Genomic DNA, 17,494 nt, shown 5'->3' on the forward strand with positions numbered 1-17,494 from the left:
TTTGCAGGTGTTATGGCTTAATTAGCTGATTACAGTGGGACACTTTGAGCCTAGAATATGGAACCTTTTCACAATATTCTAATTTTCTGAGATTGTGAATTTGGGGTTTTCATGAGCTGTAAGCCATAATCATCAAAAGTATGACAAATCAAGGCTTGAACTATCTCGCTTTGCATGTAATGAGTCTATCTCATATATTAGTTTCACCTTTTAAGTTGCATTACTGAAATAAATGAACTTTTGCACGATATTCTAATTTTTCGAGTTTCACCTGTACATCATTTGCATTCTACATTAGACAATTTGCATGATTTTACTCAAACTGATATAAATCAACATGAACAGTGTAACATTAGGCAAATGATGTGAATTCCTGCAGATGTTATAAAATAAGCATCAGATTAATGTAAATTTACCTGTCTCATCCAGACAACTTCGGGTGCACTGGTCTGTTATTTTTGGTTGATGTCTCGACACAAATCTGATCTGTTGTATCTGCAGTCTGTTGTATCTGCAGTCTGCGGCTTGTGAAATGGGGGTCCGTTGAGATTTCATTGTGTGTCTGTGCCAGTTTGTTTAAATTAAAATGCCTCACAAACTTGCTGTATTCTCACATGACACCTCATGAGATTTTTGGCACTTTTGAACTTAAGAAAAATTGGTACCTCCAATTTCAAATGAAATAGCATGATGGTGCTTGCCACCTGAAAAGCATGCCAACCTCTTCTCTAACACAAGGGAGAAGTTGCAGTCTGCAGAGAAGTTGATGTCTACTCATTAGCCATCAAAAAGGTATCCTTTGGGGGGAGGGAAATCACTCTCTCATTATAGTTGCAAATGCAATCCATCTGCCTGCCACAAAAGCACGAGATCAAGATTCCTACTCCAAGAAAGCCATAGAAACCACATTACTAAAAGATCATGAAGACAATGTCCAGTTTAGATGGCTAAATGAAGTTTTATGAAGAGAAACAGGATGGGACAGTATGACAGATAAAATTTACAACTGGAGGCAGGAAATGAAGGGTGTTTGCCTATCCAGGGAAGACAGGCATCTGTCATCTATATGCCAATCATACTACTGCAATTTCATATCCATTGACAAGAGAGGGTAAGGATAAAACCGTCAACAACATGCTAAATGTGTAGGAACTAGGTGTTTCAGAGGACTCGCATCCACTCATCATATTGTGGGTGCTTGAGAGTGATGAAACTAAAAATTAGCCCCGTCTTCTGCCATCTGTATTTACAGAGTAAAACACAAGTCGATTTTGTGGCTAAAACTGAAAGTATTTAGGAAAGGGATAGGTTTCCAGGGCAGGTAGCAGATGCACAAGAACTGTACTCTACAAATGCCACCCCTCCAAAACAAAATGTACCACCCCAACCCCTTTTCCATTTGCCCCACACAGTGATGGAAAAAGGGCTGGGGGGTTCAGCCAAGCCAATTTACATAAAGAAGGGCTGCTGTTATTTTTTTCCTCTCTTTCCACAGAGATTAGAGCCGGGGCATGGGCAAGCCAGATTTGTCCAGTTCCCCTACTTCCTTGGAAGGCCCTGACTCTTCATCCATCTTTCATCTGTGTTTTCTAAAGTACATGTACCTCTGGACATAGGCCTTCACGAAGTTATTCACCTTGACGGGGTTGATTTCACCATTCTTGCTGTGGCAGATCTAAAGATGGGGGTGAGGGGGAGGAAGAAGAAAAGAAAGTTATTTCCATAACACTTTGCTCCTTTCTGCTCTCACATTTTTGTTCCTCCTTCCCCTCTGTATAGTGCCACTGCTTTACCTTGTGGACAGCTTTGCGTAGAATGTCCTTGTATTCTTCCTTGGTGATCTCCTTTTTCTGGTAATAGGGCTTGATGGCTAGTTTGACTTCCTCCACTGCACGCTCTTGGGTGTGAAGCTTTTTCAAATACTGCAGAGAACATAGGCAAGGCAGTCAGAGGAAGTCAGTATAGGAGAAGCAGGCAAGGTAAAGTGGCAGCAAAGCAGAAAGTAGTTCCAGGATGCTCAAGCTTGCCAGTCCCTGGTAGTGAGGTTCCAGAAGCTGATTGGTTGGAAAACAGGGCCATGGCTTTCTTTGCCCAAAGCCCAAATTTTGGCAACCATCTGACCTCTTTTCAGATATAGTTTTACAATGTGATTATGGTCCCCAAAGAAAACTCTTGCAGTAGAGGCAGAGGTTCCTGTATCAAATGCAGGGGATTACTCTTTAAAACAGGGGTGCATCGCCTTTTTCAGGCCTAGTGTAGGTAGAGTCCAGACAAGGAAATGGGTGAGGCTTGAACAAAAACTAAATTTGATTTGCATTTAATTGAAAATTAAATAGTGTTCATTATTTTATTTTACTATTTGCTGCCCCTCTCGTTTCAAAGCGACTCTGGGTGGCTTACAGCATTAAAAGCATTAAAATCATAAAAGAGAAATATTTCTAAAACAATAAAAATGGAAATTACAATGAAAAATAGAATTATAGTTAAAAGATGGGGAGGGAGGGAGGATGCATGAGGTGGGGTGCGGAGCTGGGATTGCCTCTTAATCCATCAACCACCTCCAGTGTGATGCTCCCCCGTTGGGGCCCCAAGCCATCTGGCAAAGCCAGGTCTTCAGGCTCTTGTGGAAGGTCAGAAGGGTGGGAGCCAATTTCACCTCAGGGGGTAAGATATTCCAAAGGGCAGGTGCCACGGCAGAGAAGGCCCTTCTGGACCCCACCAACTGGATTTCCTTGACTGATGGGGCCCGTACCATGCCTCCTCTGCCAGCGCAGGTAGGGCAGGCCAGTCCCATTGGTGTGAGATGGTTCCTCAAGTAACCTGGACCATGCCATGCAGGGCTTTAAAGCAGGGGTGAAATCCAGCAGGTTCTGACAGGTTCTGGAGAACCGGTAGCGGAAATTTTGAGCAGTTTGGAGAACCAGCAAATGCCACCTCTGGCTGGCCTAATGTGAATAAAAGAAGGAATCATACAGAGTCAGCTACATGAACTCTAGGAGACCCTCTCTATTCACATTATTATAAGAGAAAAACTGCTTAGCTACATGAACTCTAAGAGACCCTCTCTATTCACATTATTATAAGATAGAAAAGTGCTTGCTTGGAGATTATATTAAAAATCAGCTAAACCCCATTAAGTGGTAATATATCTTCTGATGAGACCTAGATGTCACGGAAGGACAGCCATATGGAAAACATTTGAGGGGCCCCACTGTCAAAGACAAGGACATATATGTTACAAAGAGTTACTTAATCCAATAAATTTACCTAAAGACAGCAGTAAATCTCCCATTAGCAACTACAAGCACTTAAGGAAAAGTTGTGTAGCTAAGATAATCTTATAAACTAAAAATAATGGTTTACTAATGGTTTAGTAATTAGGAAATGTGTCAATTATCATATAACAAGTGTATGTTAACCATATATGGAAAATGCATGATCTCATGTTAACCATATATGGAAAATGCATGATCTCATGTTAACCATATATGGAAAATGCATGATCTCACCGAATCCTTTGTCTTAGAAATGTATAAAAACAGAGGTATCAGAGCCCTTTCCTTGTTCAAAGTTTCAGGTACAAATCTGGCTCTGAACCTTGCGCAATAAAAACTGTCTCTGGCTGACCCAGGAATGTTGTTTGGTCTCATCATTCCATAACATTTATGGCACCCTGGCAGATGGGACTGAAGAACAAAGACCATTGTTCTGCCTGACAGCTGCCCCAGCGGGGACCGACACCTTCCCAGGGAAAGTTCACTGGCCGGCCACAAAGACTCCATTGAAGTCTATGGAATCTTTCGGTGAGGAGATGCCGTGAACCCACTGGTGGAGCAGACTAGTCAAGGATCCACAAGGTCAGCCAGATCCAGAGACCTCAACAAAAGTCCAAGAGGGAAGGACGCCTGCAGGTAAGTATAAATCAGGGAGTTCGAGTCTCTCTGTTAAGAAGTACCCACCAATTTAGTGGTGGACAAGGGGGCCTGATCACCTTACCTCAGTCCTCAGGAATGTTCTACAAAGAGATGTCTATGCCTTGCAAACACAGTCTCCATTCTAAATAGAGCCCCTCCAGTGGTCATCCAGCTGAACCCGCTTTTCCTATTCAGATTATTTCGGTGCCAAGCTCCGTATACGTGTCCAACCAGCTAGGCCGATCTACACATATACTATGGCCACCTGATTCCCACATCTCCTCTGTTTTTGTTTTTTGCAACAGGATTCAGCTGTGTTGTTATTGTGATGTTCTCTTTACGCCTGGGAAACATGCCTGTCATCATAGCAAACAAAGCAGGAATACATTGGATACTACAACATACAGAAATAAGCAAAGCAATGATCATGAGTACAGTAGACAATATGTTCTTCAGCCATCCGGTTTCTGCAAATGTTTGTAGCTCACCCATCCTTTTATTACGGTGAACAAAGTTAGTGGAAAAGTGGCCAGGAGATGTCAAGCGAGGTAGGCCATCAAGTTTCTGAGTTGTATTCCAGTTATACATTTCCACAAATCGCTCGCACAAATTGTAAATCCATCCGGATCCAGGCACCCAAGAAAACCACATGTCAGGAGTTTGTAACCTCTGAGTTATTCTGGAAGCCCTATCTTGCAAGTCCTGAGCACCTTCTCTGACCACACCTGATTTGTTCCTCCAGTTCCAGAAGGGCTTTGGTTTCACTTATCAGGACGTCCTTCCTATTGGAGGGAATAAAACCTTTGCACATTTGCAGAAGGGAGGGGAGACATTGGATACAGCAACAAAGCAAAACAAGCAGTACGATTATAGATACAATAGTTGGCATAATTGATTTCAACCAAGGACCATCCGGGAGCCATGACCAAAGGGCAGCCCAGATGTCAATGGCGCCAGATCCATCGGATGATAAGGGATTGTTTTTGATCATGTTTTCTATATGTTCTATGGTGTGAGTGATGTTATACTGATAATCAGATACATAGGTACAACAATGTGAGTGTATGAGGGCACAAACGCCTCCTTTAGCTACTAGCATAATATCTAAGGCATATCGGTTTTGTAAGACCACCTCCCTGATTTCAGCCAGTTCTTTGTTCATCAGCTTCAGCACCTTGATAGTCTCGTTGAACATATGTACTGTCCAGTTATTTAATAAATGAAGATCCCGATAGTTCATTGCCACCCGAGATTGGGCAAGATGCCTCTGGATATCTGAGTTTTTAATGAGCCACCCAGTGTCAGTGGTGGGTGTGGTTTGGGATATAGCAATAGCAAGAAAAATCCTAGGTCTACCACAAAAACGCTCCTTATATGTGTAAAACAAAATTACTAGCAAGATTAGAAAAACAAGTACCCACAAAACCCACTCCCAAACTTCTACTAACATTAGTGTCAGCGTTCCAAATTAGGCTCTCTTCCAGCGCTGACATAACAAGATGAAGCAGGAGCTTGATTTATTGCTGAGATGAACTTTTACCTAGTTTTGTGTGTGTACAGATAGGGTTTCCTGGGAGACGAGGAGGGGGGGCTACATTCCTGTGAAAAGAACGTGCCGGGATGTAGAGATGGATATGCATGTTGGCCAATGGGACATTGGGGTTGGAGAGCGGAAGAGGAGGGGGTTGGAAGGAGGGGCCAGTTTGGCTGCAATTAGAATCAGGAATGTCGGCTTATTTCTGTTCTTAATAAAAAATGATTCATTAGAGACTGCGCTTGAAAATGAAACTTATTTTAAGATAGAACCGAAACCTGACAGACAGCCAAACTCTCCTCCAAATCCAGGCTGGCTGAGTTTAAATCATCCCGTTCCCTCCCAGACATCTGGTCGGACGGACTATGGCTGAAGCCAAGCCCTCGGAGGAAAGCCTGCTTCAAGAAACGGGAGGAGCAGAAGCGGTCGTGATTCCAGCCAACTTGGAAAATACAAAGGTAAAAGATAAAGAAAAACCCCTAAGTGAATTGGGAAGGGCGAGCTGGGGATGGGAATGGCAGCGAAGCCCAGACAAGGCAGCACCTCCCCACCCCAGGATGAGAGACGAGGCAAAGGACTACCAACTCCAAGGCTGGCCCTCCAGAGCTCAGCACAGAGAGGAGAGGGCAGAGAGGGAGGAACCACCCCAGTTCAGAGGGAAGTTCGATGGTGACCCAGACAACCTCGCCCAATTCCTCGATTCAGCTGAGATATACATAGAGCGGTTCGGACACCTCTACCCTTTCCCCAGAGCCCTAGTGAATGCTATCTCGGAAGGGCTGGAGGGAGAAGCAAAGAGGTGGTCAGCATCACTCTACAAATACAGGGCCCCCCAGCTACAAGATGCGGATGGGTTCTTGCAACTATTGAGAGCCCATTATGAGGAGGAGGAGGAGGACCCCTATGTGGAAGACGAGCTCAGAAACCTAATGCAGAGGGGGAAGCCTATCAGAGAGCATATCCGTGAATTCAGGAGAGTCATTGGGACACTGCCTCCCCTACCAGAGCGATTGCTGGTGTATTTTTTTAGAACAAGCCTAGATAAAAGAATTTCCCAAGTGACTGCCTATCGTGACATCCCAAACCGACTCGCTGAATGGTTCCGGGTAGCGATAAAAGTCGACAGAGGGCTGCGGGCGAGTGACACGTCAAAACCACCAGAGGGAAAGGAGAGAGGCCGACCAGACCAGGGGCCACTCAATAGACGAGAAACCCCAACATCACAGCCCTCCTACAGACCAACTGCCCCACGGAGCCCACTGAAATGCTACAGATGTGGGGGAAGCGGCCACATAGCAGCAAGATGTGGAACGCCTAGACCGGGACCCGATCCACCACCCAAAGCACGGCCGGAACGAGGGCCCAAGCGCGTCACCCACGTACCGCAGGAAGCTCCCCAAATCCCTGAGTTCTTCGCTCATCTGACCGAAACCAGAGGAATCCCAGATGAGAGAGATCAGTTCCCCGAACCCTATGACACGGAAGACGAAGGCGAGGATGACCCGATGGTGAGTGGACCCGTCCACCCTTTTCTTTTCCCCATACGCCTAACAGCCCCCAAAACAGGGGCCCAAGAGACTTTCCAAGCCCTAATAGACTCGGGTAGCACACGGTGCCTAATCAACCTACCCACAGTTCTAAAATTGGGAATCCGAGCTAAACAGCTCAAACAACCAATTCGCTTCGAGCAAGTTGATGGGTCCCTAGTGGGAGGAACATATGCCACACATTTGACTGAACCCGTGAGACTAGAACTCGCAGATCACTGGGAGACGATCCGCTTCATAATAGCCCCCAAGATGACAGAACCAGTCATATTGGGACTCTCATGGCTCGACAAATGGGGCCCAATCATTTGGTGGCAAGAGGGAACCCGCAGGCTGAGAATAGCAAAGGGGCCCCAACCCCTGCCGCCCCGACCAGAAGAATTCCCTCCCACGCTGAAACCCCAAAGCAGCCCTCCACTACAGAAGAAAACACCACCAACACAAGGGCCCCTCCCAGAAGGTGCAGCAAAACAATTGGCAGCCGCACCCACCACCGCTTGTAACGCAAACCAGATCCCAAGGGAGTACCAAGACCTTGCAGGGGTATTCAGCGAGGCCGAGTGTGACATTCTGCCCCCCCCACCGCGAGACCGATTGTGCCATCGAGATTATCCCAGGAGCGAAACTACCCAAACCTAAAATGTATGCTATGACGCCCCGAGAAATGCAGGAAATGCGGGACTACATAGACAAAAACTTACAAAGGGGATTTATTGAGCCAGTGAAACCAAGGGTAGCAGCGCCGGTCATGTTTAAAGAGAAAAAGGACGGCTCCATGAGACTGGTGGTCGACTTTCGAAGTATCAACACTGTTTGCGTACACAACTTGTACCCCCTCCCCCTCATGAAAGACATGTTAGCCCACCTAGCTAAAGGGAAGGTTTTCACCAAACTAGACCTTCGAGAAGCTTATTACCGAGTACGCATAAGGGCAGGAGATGAATGGAAAACAGCATTCAACTGCCCCCTGGGTAGTTTCCAGTTTAAAGTAATGCCTTTTGGATTGCAAGGAGCCCCGGCAGTGTTCATGCAGTTAATAAACAAAGTCTTACATGAACACCTTTACAAAGGGGTCCTCGTCTACCTGGACAATATTCTTATCTACACGGAGACCATAGACGAACATATACCCCTCGTCCGCCAAGTACTGGAAAAACTGCTACGGGCAAACCTATATGTCAAACTGCCAAAATGCGATTTCCACCAATCACGGCTAGACTACCTGGGCTACCGAGTATCAAATGAGGGGATAGAGATGGACCCAGCCAAGGTCCAATCAGTTCTACAATGGCAGCCCCCTCGCACCCGCAGACAACTGCAAAGTTTTCTAGGTTTTGCGAATTTCTACAGACAATTCATCCCCTCGTTTGCGAAGATTGCCAAACCTTTGACAGACCTCCTAAAGACAGGAAGCCCAGCGATGAAACCTCGCCCGGGACAACCCCTACAGTGGGACCTGACCTGCCAACAGGCATTTGAGACGCTAAAAGGACTGTTCGCGAAAGAACCTGTCTTAAAACACCCGGATCCAGAACAGCCTTTTGTCATCCAAGCAGACGCAAGTGATGTGGCAGTAGGAGCCGTGTTACTCCAAAAGAACAACCAAGGGGATCTACAACCCTGCGCCTACACCTCCCGCAAACTCACCGATACGGAGAGGCGATGGGCGGCGTGGGAGAAGGAAGCGTTTGCAGTAAGGTGGGCCTTGTTGACCTGGCGGCACCTTCTAGAGGGAGGCCAGAAACCATTTGAAGTCTGGTCTGATCATAAAAACCTAGAGGCCCTAAAAACCCCACGAAAACTGTCGCCCAGGCAAGTGCGGTGGGCACAATACTTCAATCGTTTCAATTTCGAGCTTAAGCACATCCCAGGTGGGAGAAATTTCCTGGCTGATGCCCTCTCCCGGATGCCCCAATACAACAGTGAGTGGGAGCAGGTAGTGAATGCCATCATCCCCTCCACCCAAGCTGCGGCCCAAGTGATCACCAGACGGCAACGACGTGACCAGCAAGGCCAACTTGCAAGTGACTTAACTGCAAAATTAAAAAATGAAACGCTGACAGACCCCTGGTATCGGGACAATCAACATCTCTTGACAAAAAGAGATGAACTAGCATGGAGGGGGACAAAGCTCTATGTCCCACAGAGTTTACGCATCCTGATTCTCAAGAGGAGCCACGATGTTAAACCAGCAGAACACGGGTTCCTAAAGACTCTGCACCTAGTACGGAGGCAGTTCTGGTGGCCACATATGAGAAAGGACGTAGACAGTTATGTAAAAAGCTGCACCATTTGTGCCACGATGAAGACAAGGCCAGGGTGCCCGCCTGGATTGTTGCAACCAGTAGCTGAGCCAACAAGACCATGGGAGGAGATTGCAATGGACTTTATAGTAGACCTACCGAGGAGTAGTGGAAATACAGTGATCTGGACTGTAATAGACTTATTCTCCAAACAGGCACACTTCATTCCTTGTAGTGGACTGCCTTCAGCCCGTCAGTTGTCCAAACTGTTCCTGAAACACATTTACCGCCTACATGGAGTCCCCAGGAGAATCATTTCCGACAGAGGGGTCCAGTTCACAGCAAAGTTCTGGAGGGAGTTTCTACGATCCATAGGTTCATCCCAAGGGCTCAGCTCAGCATTTCACCCGAGTACCAATGGGGGGGCAGAAAGACTGAACGCTATGATAGAACAGTATTTAAGATGCTACGTCGACTACCAGCAGTCCAATTGGGCAGACCTCCTATCTTTTGCGGAGGTTGCATATAATAATGCTGTCCACAGCAGCACGGGGCTAACCCCGTTCAAAATAGTGAGTGGCATGGATTTTGTTCCCATGCCAGAATACCCGAGGGAGCCCCCTTCCTCAGTCAGTTTGACCGACTGGATGGCAATGTTGAGACAAACTTGGGAAAATGTTAAGAGGGCGCTGGCAAAGGCGGCTCAATCTTATAAGGACCAAGCAGACAAGCACCGAACTCCCCAAAGACCATTTCAGCTGGGAGAGAAAGTTTACCTCTCCACCAAGTACTTGAGACTTAGACTCCCGAGCAGGAAATTGGGCCCAAAATTTATAGGACCATTTCCTATAATAAAAATAATCAACCCCGTTACAGTGCAATTGCAGTTGCCACGGCTTTTGGGGAAAATTCACCCCGTTTTTCACAGTAGCCTTCTAAAACCTGTAGTGGGGTCTACTTTAAGGCCAACACCACGTGAACCCCCTGGGCCCCTGGTTGTTGGGGGCCAAACGCACTACGAAGTGCAGCGGATTCTTGATTCAAGATGGCACAGGGGGCGCCTTCAGTACTTAATTAAATGGAAGGGTTACCCATTGTCAGAGGCTTCCTGGGTGAAGAGCGCAAACATCCAAGCTGATCGCCTTATAGCAAGATTCCATGCAGACCACCCGGGAAAGCCGGGAGGGGGGGGTGCACAGTCAGGGAGGGACTGATGAGACTAATCTTAATGTGTTTTCCCTATGGGATAGGTGATGTCGCAGAAGTGAAGGGAGAGGGGCCGGATGTCAGTGTTCCAAATTAGGCTCTCTTCCAGCGCTGACATAACAAGATGAAGCAGGAGCTTGATTTATTGCTGAGATGAACTTTTACCTAGTTTTGTGTGTGTACAGATAGGGTTTCCTGGGAGACGAGGAGGGGGGGCTACATTCCTGTGAAAAGAACGTGCCGGGATGTAGAGATGGATATGCATGTTGGCCAATGGGACATTGGGGTTGGAGAGCGGAAGAGGAGGGGGTTGGAAGGAGGGGCCAGTTTGGCTGCAATTAGAATCAGGAATGTCGGCTTATTTCTGTTCTTAATAAAAAATGATTCATTAGAGACTGCGCTTGAAAATGAAACTTATTTTAAGATAGAACCGAAACCTGACAATTAGTATGTGTAAGAAAGTGTTATATTAAAGCTAATAAAATGTATATGTACAATGTGAAGGTAGTTTCCTCCTGATGAATCTTCCGCTGTGCGCAGGGGACCAGCTTCCGGTGTGGTCCTACAAAGCTGATGATCACCACCGTGCATTGAGAGTCCGTTGCCGGTAGGACTCAGCAAGGTGTTTTCTTCTTAAATCTCAGCACGAGGGGTTTCTCCTTCTTTTTGTTGTAAATGAAATGGTCTTACGTGTCTTTCGGGGATCCAAATGATGCGATCGTTGTACTGGACAGCAGCGTATCCACGGCCCCAGGTAATAAGGTCAGCGGGCCCTCTCCATGCAGGATCGGGTGGTTGGCGGAAATAGACCTATGGTTTGGGGTAGCTGATGGAGAAGCAGAAAAATGACGGGTCGCAGCCGATGTGGGAGGCTGTCCAGTCAGGTTAAGAAAGTTCAAAGTATATAAGCAAAGATTGAATTTGTTTTGCATGGCTGGGAGGCCGAGGCATTTTTCCTCTTTCAATTTATAAGCCAAATTTGTGTGTGATGGACCACTTGTTACAAAAGTCTGCAAAGGCAGTACTGGTGTACGCAGGTCCATTGTCAGTTTGAAGTTCAATTGGGCGTCCCATCGATGCAGAAGTCCGAATACAATGATTTATTACATGTTTGGTTGCTTCTCCCCTTTGTGGGGATGCCATAATGAATCCTGAATAAGTATCCACGGAAACATGCAAATATTTCCATGGGGCAAAGGATGGATACTGAGTTACATCCATTTGCCAAATTTCACAAGCTTTGAGACCTCTAGGGTTTACACCCATAGGGATAGAATGAGCTTGTTGACTACAGGTAGGACATTGTTGTATGATGGCAGTCGCTTCGGCTGCCGTGAGACCAAATTGTTTTGCCAATGCTTTTTTATTTTGATGAAAATAAGCATGACTGTCCCATGGTGTGATGGGAGACATAACCATGATTGCAGTTGCAGCAGCATCGGCTTTGTCATTTCCCTCTTCCAATCTCTGTCTCCACAACCTACAACATCTATAACCTTCCAATAAACAAATCTCCTTATGAGACTAAAGATTCAAGTCCTTCTCCCATTGCCATTCTGACCTCCAAGCCAGCCCAAGTCTGTGCAAACCAACTTACCTAAATGTCTTACGTGCTACCACTTTCTCTTCCCATCTATAAACAATTCAACCCCTTCTCAGCACCAATATCTGATACTTCCAAAAGTCAACTTTCTGCTTTCCTTCACTAACACTGCCATAGCTGCCACTGATTGAACACAATCTGGAAATCCTTAACATCAGGATCTAACATTTTAGACAAAAATGTTACTGACTCTCTCTTCCCTCCCCACTTCTGGGTCAAAACCCTCAAAGCCATTCCCTTACATTCCCTGTAACACTGGGTTCTTTGCATACCAGTCTTTATTCAAAATAGCACAATTGTCTATTCACAGCTTACAATATCCAGTCAATCCTAGAAATTTCTTCAACTCCTTCAGGTGTTATTTTTGTTACTTCTTTCATTAATTAAATGTCCTAAGTATTTTATCTCTCTGTCTACATATTGTAATTTCTAACTCATCTCTGTGACAATTCCTAAAAGGGTAGCAGCTTATGCTGCTGACAGACAAACAGACAAACAAACAAACGTGCCATATGCGAAATGCACGCAGACATAAAAACATAAAGGAGTAAGAAAAACAGCTTCAAAAATAAAACAAACAATCTAAATGAGGTATTTTGAGTCAATACTCTGAAATATAATTGGGTATGAAAGTATTTGAAACGTCAAAAATTTCCAGAAGGAAAAAGAAAATCAAAATTGTATTCTGAGCCAAAACAGTGCTGTGCAAAGGCAGGTATCAGATATCACCCTTTACCCCGCCTTTCTCAGGCTGGTTCAGCAGAGAGAAAAAAAATGGTGAAAAGAACAAAAACCCGTAGCCCCCCTCTTCCTGCCTCTCACGGTGAGAGAAAGGAAAATTTTTTTGTTAAGCCTCCCTTTTCCTGGGAAGACAGGAAGAGGAAGAGAAAAAAAAATGCTTAAACTACATAGAAGTCATCCAACAAAGCCTTGCACACAATTACATTTCATGCAATCCAATAAATGACTACATACACACCCATTTACATCTGTACTGCAATCAGACCTTTTGTATAATGCGTCCTCCATGCAAATCAGTCATTAAAATTATTTCAATGAACTAGCTTATTCCCAAAGCGGTGGAAAAATTCAGGCAGCAGTTTTAATCACAAAAGGTGATATTGGGCCCATAACCATTGCCCGTTTCCACAGCTTCAAGCCGAAGCCCATCCATTTTTGCTGGCCAGCCAAACATATCATAATTAATTCAACCACATTCAATTCTACACACTATCATTATAGATGCACATCAACAAAATATTTTTAACAGAAATCACGTCAAGTTGATCAGTTCAAATCATCTGAGCCTTCCCATTTAGACAGGCTTTATATTTTATTATCTGCTAACCCCAGGTGGGAAGACAATAAACAATTTCTTCTTTCAGCCTGACAAATATACTGAGAGTCAGAGATCAGATTAAAAGGTTGTTGAGAAAAAGTGTGGAAAGCTAAGATAGCCGCAGACAATTAGTGTAAGATTCTTAAGAGCTTACGGTAGTGGAGAAAAGGAAAGTAATGAGCTAAATAGGAAAGGAGGAAGTCATTAAACAAGCAAACCTAGGATCTTTAGGCAGATGATATGAAATACAGCCTACATAGTCAGTTAGAGCACACTGAAGAGATGAATTATTCTGAAGATAAAAGTGAAAGTCAGATTTTGAGATAGAAAGAACAATATTTATTAAATCAGTTCCATTTCTTCGACAGGCTCGAGTACGCCCCAAGGTTATAATTTCAGCAATGGCTTGAATAAAGGGTAAAACATTTTTAGATGGTAATGAGACAAATAAAGCCATTCAATACAATATACTTTTTTTGCTGTTGTAAAACTCCCAATATTCCTGTGGGTAGTTTACTAGTATACAATCCACAAACTGAATACTCAAGATGTTATTAATTTTCTCAACTGTAGCAAACACTACAGATGGAACTATAATTAAATCTCCTGGCTTTTTTCCTTTAGTCAATAACTCAAATAATTGTTGCAAATTTACTAAGGAAATAACTTTGGGTAACTTTAAATGAGCAAAAGCCGGAGCAGGAAAAGATTGCAACAGTTTATGCCCTAAATACAGATAAGAAGCGTACAGCTGTATTTTTTCTGGGGCAATGTGCAATCCATTTACACATAAATCATTTTGTATTTCAAAAAGCCAATTAGGTTGTATTTTTTGCGCTCCAATTAAAATGTCATTCATACGATGATAACCAGGGTTTTTGATCCCTGATGAAAGAGAGGGCGAGATGTTACAGACATGCCCCCCCCCTTTTTGGATTTTTACACTTTCTTTTAAAATAACCAGGTTTTCCACAATCGTAACACTTTCTTTGAGGTTTGCTGCCTGGTGATAAAGCAGTGCTAACAAATTGGTTTTATACGATGTTCCTATAACCTGACACACTTCAATCATATCTGCCAAATCAAGATCTTTTCCCAGCCCAACAATTGCTTTTCGGCATTCAGAAGCGGCGTTCTCTTTAGCTTTTTTCCTGATGTTAGAGAAGGCTTGTTGACGCTTGCCAGAAACAGGCACTTTTCTGAAGGCTTGATAAGCACATTCAGAAGAAGCTTGCAAAGTTGTAGCTGGTAGACAGACAGAAAGCATTTCAGGAATTTCTTCTATATTCCACCCCCCTCTTTTTGTCTAACTGTTTCTTTAAATTCTGCCTAATGGGGGTGTAACTAGCTCCTTCAGAAGGAGCTGATGGTTCAATTAAAGATGGTTTTGAGGTGACAATTTTAACTTTATAATCAGGTGGAGGGCTTGTAGTTAATTGTTGCCCTTCCAAAGCATCAGAGCTATATTTTCTATTCCTTGATGACATTAATACCATTGATGTAATATTTACACTGAAACCTTAGGTTCAAGATGTAAAGCTTTCCCTATCTTTATTATCTCTCTCAAACAAGGCGTCCCCTGTTCCGGATAAAAGGGATAATGTTTCCCTGTCTCAACTATCAGTTTCCTTTTACTGACATTGAGACAGATTGCAGCCCATCACTTATCACTAGGGATCCCGAAGGATGAAAGGCATGCCAGGGGTCTATTCCAGACGATGATAAGGAAGTTAAGGATGCTGCTCCCCACGGAGGGTGTCCCTGCTTCGGGCACCAGATGTATTTTAGAAGGTAAATCAAATTTTTTTAAATAGTAAAATTGGTCTTGGATATCTCGCCAAGCTCTCGCAGGTACGCTGCCTGCTGCTTGGAAAGACCTCTTCCCATACTCACGAACGATTATCGTCATGTTTCAGGCGAAATCGGGGTGCACAGCCTCTTCCAGGCGGTGAGAACGGGAGTTCCAAGAGACATATAGCCACGAGGGTTATCACGTCGGGGTCACCAGATGTTGCGATCATCCTGGTGGGCTCCTCATGAGTAGTCCAGATTAGAGAAGACACAGGACAAGTGTTTCTTGGGATGAGAGAGCCTCGAGCTGACTCCAGACCTCTCTTTTATTAAACAAGGGTAGAGGGCGTATCAGAAGGCATGATACATTCTCATATTACATCCGTGATACAAAGGATTTTCTCCATATCTGGACATAACTTTCACATCCTACCATATTACAGTAAATCACATGAATTCTAGGAAAGCGATACCTAACGCAGAAACAAAACTTAACTCTTGCTATGTTATCATATTTGGCTTCGTTCCCAGTATCTTCTTCTGCTAGCTGAGAGGCCCATCTCCCCGTTATCAGAGGTTACCTCAGTCCTCAGGAATGTTCTACAAGGAGATGTCTATGCCTTGCAAACACAGTCTCCATTCTAAATAGAGCCCCTCCAGTGGTCATCCAGCTGAACCCGCTTTTCCTATTCAGATTATTTCGGTGCCAAGCTCCGTATACGTGTCCAACCAGCTAGGCCGATCTACACATATACTATGGCCACCTGATTCCCACAGTTTTGAAGCTGTTTTTCTTACTCTTTTATGTCTTTATGTCTGCGTGCATTTTGCATACTTAGCAGACAAGGTGCTTTTGTTTATTTATTTATTTGTTTGTTTGCTTGTTTGTTTGTTTGTTAGCAGCATAAGTTGTTGTTCCTTTGGAAGAAGGAGCTAATTTGTTTATAGATGGATAGTAGTGGGATCCAAAGAAGAGGAAGTGGTGTTTTTAATTGACAGAGATCAGATTAAGTGGACAAAGCATTAGAATACACTTAATTAGTCCAAGAAAGTAGGAAATTGACCTTTGGGGAAGCCCTTATTGTAAGCACCCCACATCAAGTCAGAACTATCCTTCAGCAGAAAGCGAGGCGGTGGTTAACTGATTCCAGAATTCTAAAATATGAAACAATTTTAATGCAGCAGACAGACTTGATTTTAACTACAGATCACAATTTGAATCAAGCACAGTTCTTAGCCAACACCAGATCAATGGATCAGTTTGGATTAGAACATTATTGTGCTGAATGAATTGATTTACAAACGAAAATAAGACCTGATCTGGAGGAATACCCCCTGGAGAAAGGAGAAGCAATTTTTATAAATGGTTCCTCTAGGGTGGAGGAGGGAGTACGGAAAAACAGATATGCTATTATAAAAGGACACACTAAAGAGATCCTGGAAGCAGGGGGTTTGCCTCGAAATTGGTCTGCTCAAACCTTTGAACTGTATGCACTAAATTAAGCTCTATGGATAGGGAGCCTGGATAGCTCCGCAGACTAATGCATTGTAATTTAACTCCAGCTGTCTGTAATTAGTAAGTTCGAATCTCACCAGGCTCAAGGTTGACTCAGCCTTCCATCCTTTCTAAGGTAGGTAAATTGAGGACCCAGTTTGTGGGGGCAATAAGCTGACTTTGTACAATATACAAAAGTATGAAGGCTATTGCTTAACGCATTGTAACCCTGAGTCTCCGGAGAAGGGCGGCATATAAATCAAATTTAAAAAAAAAAGGGGGGGGGGCTCTATGTATCTTGGAAGGAAAAATAGGCAGATTCCAAGTATGCATTTGGGATAGTGCATACATTTGGCAAAATATGGATGGGAGACCACCAGCTTTAAGACCATTTCAATGTATTCAAGTGGATTTTACAGAATTACCAAAAGTGGGGAGAGTAAAATATTTATTGGTCATAGTGGACCACCTCACAGGGTGGGTTGAAGCTTTTCCCTGCAGTAATGCTACAGCAACAGTGGTGTCAAGAGTTTTATTAGACCCAACCTAGAAAGATTATCATCATATGAACTGTTGTTTGGAGTAGTTTTCACTACAGGAAGCATATGATTGATTCCCTGGAAACCAAAGAAAAAGTGTTGAAACAATATGTGTATAAACTGTCCAGATATTTTGAAGTTCTTAGGAAACAAGGACTATTAGCCCAAACACCACCTTTGGAGTTTCCAGTCCATAAATTCCACCACAATGATTGGATGTTGATCTGGAGCTGGAAGGAAGTTAAACCCCAAGTGAAAGGGCCCGTGCCAGCCCCACAGGAGT

General features: G+C 44.2%; 1 protein-coding gene across 1 annotated transcript in view; it reads right to left on the reverse strand.

Annotated features, from left to right (window-relative positions):
- Positions 1–1,498: 1,498 nt before the first annotated feature.
- SCAF1 (SR-related CTD associated factor 1) overlaps positions 1,499–17,494 on the reverse strand; it is a gene marked incomplete at its 5' end in the record, with an annotated part of 51,261 nt that continues 35,265 nt past the window's right edge. Inside the window, 2 exon segments of the mRNA XM_070944741.1 lie at positions 1,499–1,675; positions 1,794–1,922. Of these exon segments, the coding sequence (XP_070800842.1) occupies positions 1,499–1,675; positions 1,794–1,922 (306 nt within the window).

This window comes from Pituophis catenifer, unplaced genomic scaffold (assembly GCF_029215685.1).
Source record: "Pituophis catenifer annectens isolate HBS135680 unplaced genomic scaffold, rPitCat1.0.hap2 SCAF_5, whole genome shotgun sequence".
NCBI classification, from domain to species: domain Eukaryota; kingdom Metazoa; phylum Chordata; class Lepidosauria; order Squamata; family Colubridae; genus Pituophis; species Pituophis catenifer.